General features: G+C 30.9%; 1 protein-coding gene across 1 annotated transcript; it reads right to left on the bottom strand.

Moving 5' to 3' along the window:
* Nucleotides 1-346: 346 nt before the first annotated feature.
* LOC144848807 (ADP-ribosylation factor-like protein 1) lies at nt 347-6,256 on the bottom strand. Its single transcript, XM_078705743.1, has 6 exons — nt 6,138-6,256; nt 5,443-5,580; nt 5,110-5,191; nt 4,263-4,374; nt 3,529-3,707; nt 347-3,055 (listed from the first exon to the last, which is right to left on the bottom strand). The coding sequence occupies exons 1-6, from the start codon at nt 6,139-6,141 to the stop codon at nt 3,025-3,027; spliced, it is 546 nt and encodes a 181-aa protein (XP_078561869.1). The 5' UTR covers nt 6,142-6,256; the 3' UTR covers nt 347-3,024.
* Between the last annotated feature and the right edge of the window lie 62 nt (nt 6,257-6,318).

Raw genomic sequence — 6,318 nt, 5'->3', positions numbered from 1 at the left:
CCCTGTACTATAGTAAGGGATTTTTTCAGAAAATGGCAAAATTTCGACCATTTTATTTTTCGACAAAACTGTGTATTATGGCTCTATAAGTTGTTGCAAAGCAATATATGCGCACATTTAGCGATATTATCGCATAATTATTGAATTTTAAAAAGTCGATATTTTGGGCATTTTTCGAAAAAATCCCTGTACTATAGTAAGGGATTTTTTCAGAAAATGGCAAAATTTCGACCATTTTATTTTTCGACAAAACTGTGTATTATGGCTCTATAAGTTGTTGCAAAGCAATATATGCGCACATTTAGCGATATTATCGCATAATTATTGAATTTTAGAAGCGGCTAAATATATCTAAACAATTTGTATTTATTTACACCCAATTTAAATCAGATAAATAATATATTACGGTAACATGCACTTTAAATTGTAAATAAATGTTTGACTACCTTTCCTGATCTACTTATGATTCAATTATATAAATCATTTTTAAACAACTGCAAATATGTATGCATTACAAATAAAACATATATTCAATAACTCAATATTATTCTTAAAGATGTATCCTCCAAAACATGAAACAAATTTTGACTAATTTTTCAATTTTAATAAAGTTATTGATCTGTGTACACAAAACCATTGAACATTTTATAAAGTTCTCTGTAGAAAAACCCACTGACTTCCAGAGAATCGACTTCAGTTGACTATATTCAGTTTTTAGGTAGGCCTATTTTATTTTCACAATCAATTGAATGTTTATGTTTGTTTGTGCAGAAAAAAATACTAAATAAATTTACCATTAAAAATTGAATCTTAATAATTTATTCTTATATTGAGATATACATAATGTGATTATCAGAGTAGACATATAATCATTGACATTTTTAAAAGGCCTAAGTTAAATAACATTTGTACTGAATAGTATTGTTTCAAAAATGCTCTAAAAAGTAGTATTTTTCATAAGAATATTCAAATATAGATTATGAAAACAATTTTTATCTATTTTAAGGTATATATTACCAAAATTAGAATAAAAGTAGAAATGTCTTAATTATATTTTGAACACAGATATAGTGGTATAAACCAAACTAATTAGAGGGCCCCACAATATTTACTGAACAACAGAGAGCACCTTTCAGATCAAATTTTAAAATTAAGAGACATACAATATTATATTGGCACTCAATTGAGAACATTTGAGAAAAGAAATGGACAATAACTCTTATATATTGACAGGGGCAGATCCAGGGGGTCAAGCTTGGGGCTTGCTCCCCTATTTTGACAGCTAAAATATTATATGTTAGCACTTCCCTGTTTGAAATATCCCGGATATTTATATTTAAAATTTGACATGTTTATCTTTCTGTATTACTACTGGGTAGGAGGGGAACACAGGCTACACTATCAAACAAAAAAAGTGTGATGTGTCCAAATATGGTAGTGATATGCTTAAATATGGTAGTGATATGACATCATCATGTCCATATATGGGCACATCACATTTGTTGTGTCACATAAAGTTTGATAGTGTAGACAAGGCTTTAGGGATTCAGTTCCCCTTTATGTTTCCTGTCATCTTACTTCGTTTTGGGCAGTTGGCAACGCAATTTAAATCTTTTTTTATATAAAGGTGTATAAAACGGTGAAAAAATGCAGAAGAGTTTAAAATTTAAACCTAAAATTCGACGTCCACCACCTTTGAAATCTTAAAATGAATCAATCAACTGAAAAAAAATGCATCTTAAGAAAAAAAAAATCCTAGAAGTATCGCTTATATAAAAGGCATCTGGGTAACAACAGAAAAATAATATTGTGACAAAGTTGTATTTCTAAATACTCCAGACTTGTATTATTTCTTCAAAATGTACAGTATACTATTATCTATATACAAGTCTTTCACATAGTTTAACTAGTAACACACAAATTATCTATAATTTATATAAATTATATTAATATCAATGGACTTTATATTATCAATAGAATAGACAAACAAATTTCAACAACCTCACGGTTAAATGTAGTTAGATTTCCAGTTGACATTATCACAATACCTGAATTCAGCCTGCAGCCATAATTTTTACAGGGAGGTTTATTTTTCCATAAAAAAAAAATCGTCATGAACTAGACTAGTTAGGCCACTGCTGATATCTATTTTGGAAAGGGCACTTCAGGGAAAAATGGGGCTTTTAACTGACCGGAGAGTTTTGACTGACCGGGGTTTTTGACTGACCACAGGCTTATGAATAGTGCCTTAAGTGGCACAAAACAAGCAAGCACACAGTAGCGTAATTCAGGGGGGAAAAGGCCCCTACAATAGCACTCCTAAGGGGGCCTTTAATGCTGGGTAGTTGCATTGGTCTTATGATCTGGGTCCCTGGGTTTAGCCAGTGAGCGCTCATAGCTATTACACCACTGTACATACGGATGAACCATCCTGTGCCTCCATGAGGTGATCAATTTATAATATTTTGTATTTAGAAATTTACAGCTAATTATGATTGATAAAGTACAGAAGAGGGTGTACGAAATGTGCCATGAATATCTTACTGTATTTCAGACAGTTTGGTCAAACAATTTTTGTGAATAACACATTATATACTGTAATAATACATAATAAACACATTACTGGTAATTGTATCCCATAAGGCAGTTTTTCCATAATGCACTACAATACTATTTATTTAGATTTCATCAGGAAGCCTTTGTTAATTATAATTTACATAAACATAAAAATTCAAACCGATATTTTACAGTTACGAGTGAAAATAAGTTAAAACGAGAAACCATACCTCTCGTGACATGTGTTTTTATAGAAAAAATATTTCTATAAAATTCACACATTCTTTTTCCTTTAAACAGAACGCATTGTATACTTAGAAGTATCATATTGTTACAATCTGTTCTTGGTTTCGTGAGTCGTTGAACGCTGCAGTTTTCGTAGAATGTCATAGTCACTGAGATTCGTTAGACTCTATCCTTAGAGTTGCACGTTAGATCAAGTAGAGGGCGCTGCTAGTGTTAACTCACCTACTGCTTCGTTTTTAATTCTTGGACCAACCTTAAATAAGTATTATTTATTAATATTATTAAGATGAATATTTTAGTAAAATTTTATTTTTAATTTTCTACACAAACGTATCTGGGGATTCAGAAGCTAACAAAATTAGTGTTTAGATATAAGGAGACCGAGAAAATTAATAATTGTTTTGTATGATTTAAAAAAATAAATAATAAAAATCAACAAACATATTATAACAAACATATAGACCTCACCATTAAAACAAGTACAGTAGCTGAGCATTTTAATCATGCTACATAAATAATACAATTACAGTACAATTCCATTGGTGACAATTTAGCGGGCACAAAATTAGCTACTGATTTTGGAGAGAAATATATTACTACAGACAATCCCTATTCAGGAGACACCTGTATAAAGGGGGGCACATTATAGGGTCCCTAAGGTGTCCCCTTAATAGAGGTTTTACTGTAGTTTATAAAACAAACACAATAAAACTCAATGGTACTCACCACTCCATTGCTTCGTCTAAACCTTCGCCTTTGATAGCAGACGTTTTAAATATTTGCCATTTTCTCGTTCGTAGTGCTGGAAGTCCTAGTGAGCTGGCTACCTCTGATGGCGTCATACAGCCTTCCATATCTTGTTTGTTTGCAAACACTAATAATAATGATTTACTCAATTCTTCTTCCTAAATTTGGACAAGGCGTAAAAAAAGTAATCATATTAGTAACTTTGACACAGCCGCGATAGAGTGTGTAAAGCTCTTTCTACACAATCAAAACTTTATGTGACAACAAAATATGATGTGCCCATATATGGACATGATGATGTCGTATCACTACCATATTTGGGCATACCACTACACTTTTTTTGTCAAACTAGTTTGATAGTGGTGACGGATCTTTAGTATGCATTAAACTACTAAAAGCCTATGAAAGCATGACCAAACAATAGAGGGTGCTATATCGTTTCACAATCAACTATAAACGTTGCTATTAAAACAAATATGTGGCATCAGCATCTATTGTAAACAATGGGTACGCCAGGCACTTGAAGTCTGCAGGTATAAAGCTCTGTCTACACTATCAAACTAGTTTAACAAAAAAAGTGTGATGAGCTCAAATATGGTAGTGATATGACATCATCATGTCCATATATGGGCACATCACATTTTTTTGTCGCATAAGGTTTGATAGTGTAGACAGAGCTTAAGATGTAAAAACAAAATTAAAAACAAATTTACCTCTAACATTGCAACTAATTCTGACTTAGAGATTCCTATTCTATCTTTATCACAGCTATCTACTACATATATAATGGCGTCTGTGTTAGAATAATAACATCTCCAATATGGTCTGAAATATAAACATAATAAGATGGTTATATTATTGAAGGGTATAACATTTGTATTGGTGGTCATTATATATCAACCTGACAGAAAAAAATATATATACAGTACTGTACATTATTAGTCCGTTGATTATATAAAAATCAAACTTAAAATACATAAAAAATATATAGATATCAAAAAAACTTTGTAGTAACAATGATAATAATCCCACAAAATATTTTTCGATAGTTATGAACACCAATTTTAAAAAGGAATTTTATGACTTTTTTTAATGATTTACAATCAACAAACAATTTTTTTCCTATGTTAAATTGATTGTTCTTTCAATTTCTATAATGCCTTAAATTTACATAAATGTTAAATTAAAGATATATGTCCCCCTGAAAAAACAATGTGTTAACATTTTTTTGTTGTATATGCCATTTTAATGTCACATAATAGTTATTTATTTTGACCAAAAACTGGATCGAAAAAAAAAAAATTTTTCTGAATAACAAATGTAATTTCAAGCAAAATATAGTCAAATTGTCTGTCAGACAATGGGTTTTTGGTTAAATTTAACTGTAAATTTTGTCTTTTTATAAGTGAAATAATTATTTTTATTTAAAAAAATTTTTTGTGAAAGTTTATTTATATTATTATTTAAAGCCTGATTTTATTAATCTTTATTTTTCATGTTTTTTGGGGGACAATACGTCTTTAAGTTTATGTTGTGAATTTAGGTTCCCAGTAACCTTACCTGATACTAGTTTGGCCGCCTAAATCCCAAACTTGGAATTTTAGATTTTTATACGTAACCGACTCAACGTTGAACCCAATTGCTATAAGAAAAGAAATTGAGAAAGTTATAAAAGCTAGAAAAAAAAAACCAACACAGTAATAATAATAAAACAAAAACATTAAAACATCATTTTCCAATCAACCCATAGAGCCATTGTGCTGGGCAAAGCTGGGCAGGGAACACTTTTAAAGTCTTCCCAGTGAGCCCAAAGCTCATTTCAAATTCATGCTTATTTATGGCATAGGAACTTATTAATTTTGGTGTATTTTTTTCTGGTACTACAGTACTTACTTGGTATCGTTGTTACAACCTCACCAACTTGTAGTCTGTATAATATAGTAGTTTTGCCGGCACCATCTAAACCTAAGATTAGAATTCTCATCTCCTTCGAGCCAAAGAGATTTGAAAACAGGGATGAGAAAAAACCACCTAGAAAATATAAGAAAAGCATGATTATTTAATCTATATTATTATTTAACTTTGCGTATAGACATCAAAATAAGAAATAAATTGCACCGTGATTATTATAGGTATAAATTACTGTATTTTTGCCCAAAAAGCAGGTAATTTGTTATGCTAGGCTGATTGAATGGATCCCACCTGCACAACCCCACTCACGGTGGTGTACATTTTTTAGTCAGCCCATCCCACTCACAAGCTAGCCTAGCCTAGCTGCTACTAAAATACTTCTCTTAGGAAACATAATAGTTTTAATAAACATACATACCAAGGCCTAGTACTAGTTTTCATATAAAAATAGAATAAAGACATAAAATACAACATACAAAGACATTAACAAAGCTAGGCCTAAATGTTAGGCCGGTTGTAAGTAAACAGTCTGCTGTCTACTACCCGCCGAGCCGGGCAATTTATAGCCTACTTCAGGCTGGAAATCTACGAAACACCGCTTAAAATTAGCTGCCTTTTCTTTCAGTTTTAGCTTATTATAATATTAAAAAACACGACAAGCTAATAAAAAAACTTACCCATTATATAAATATTAAAACCTTTCTTAAATAATGATAATAGTTAAATAATAATTAATGTTTTAATTTCAAAGCCGATTTCTAGCTAGGCTCGGTCAACGTGTCAGTTTCTACATCACTCTCTTTTTATATACACTCTGTACACAAAAAACAGGCCCTCTATATATATATCGATGCAAAC

The sequence above is a fragment of the Antedon bifida genome, chromosome 7 (assembly GCF_963402885.1).
Source record: "Antedon bifida chromosome 7, ecAntBifi1.1, whole genome shotgun sequence".
NCBI classification, from domain to species: domain Eukaryota; kingdom Metazoa; phylum Echinodermata; class Crinoidea; order Comatulida; family Antedonidae; genus Antedon; species Antedon bifida.
This window is presented reverse-complemented; position numbering and strand designations above follow the sequence as displayed.

What these genes read in the sequence shown, in the direction of transcription:
- LOC144848807 (XM_078705743.1), bottom strand. An exon ending in GGCGGCCAAACTAGTATCAG is followed by an intron (nt 4,375 to 5,109) that starts GTAAGGTTACTG and finishes TTTATATTTCAG; the next exon opens with ACCATATTGGAGATGTTATT. An exon ending in AATTAGTTGCAATGTTAGAG is followed by an intron (nt 3,708 to 4,262) that starts GTAAATTTGTTT and finishes GTCCAAATTTAG; the next exon opens with GAAGAAGAATTGAGTAAATC.